This window comes from Penaeus monodon, chromosome 28, assembly GCF_015228065.2.
Source record: "Penaeus monodon isolate SGIC_2016 chromosome 28, NSTDA_Pmon_1, whole genome shotgun sequence".
Taxonomy (NCBI): domain Eukaryota; kingdom Metazoa; phylum Arthropoda; class Malacostraca; order Decapoda; family Penaeidae; genus Penaeus; species Penaeus monodon.
The window spans coordinates 31,485,644-31,485,876 of record NC_051413.1 but is presented as its reverse complement, the minus strand read 5'-3'; the positions used below and the strand labels follow the sequence as shown (position 1 = coordinate 31,485,876).

General features: G+C 60.5%; 1 protein-coding gene across 1 annotated transcript in view; it reads right to left on the bottom strand.

Moving 5' to 3' along the window:
• The window catches only part of LOC119591170, a gene marked incomplete at its 5' end in the record, with an annotated part of 5,335 nt that extends 5,102 nt beyond the window's left edge, over positions 1 to 233 (bottom strand). The window contains 1 exon segment of the mRNA XM_037939878.1: positions 9 to 233. Coding sequence (XP_037795806.1) covers positions 9 to 23 — 15 coding nt within the window.

Below are 233 nucleotides of genomic sequence, written 5' to 3'. Positions count from 1 at the left end.
CACCTCACCTGCCCGACGACCATGGCACTCTTGCTCCAGATCAAATAGAAGCGAAAATCCCATCCAAGGACATCGGCACTCCACCCCTCGAGGCCCGGCGGCCGCGAAAAGGCAGCCAGAGTCCACAGCAGAAGGAGTCCTCGCAGCCGATGTCTCCCTCCTTCTTCCCTTGGCCTGAGAAGGACCTCGAGCGCCTCCTTCGCGTTCTTGGGATGAAGGAACTCGGGGATTGC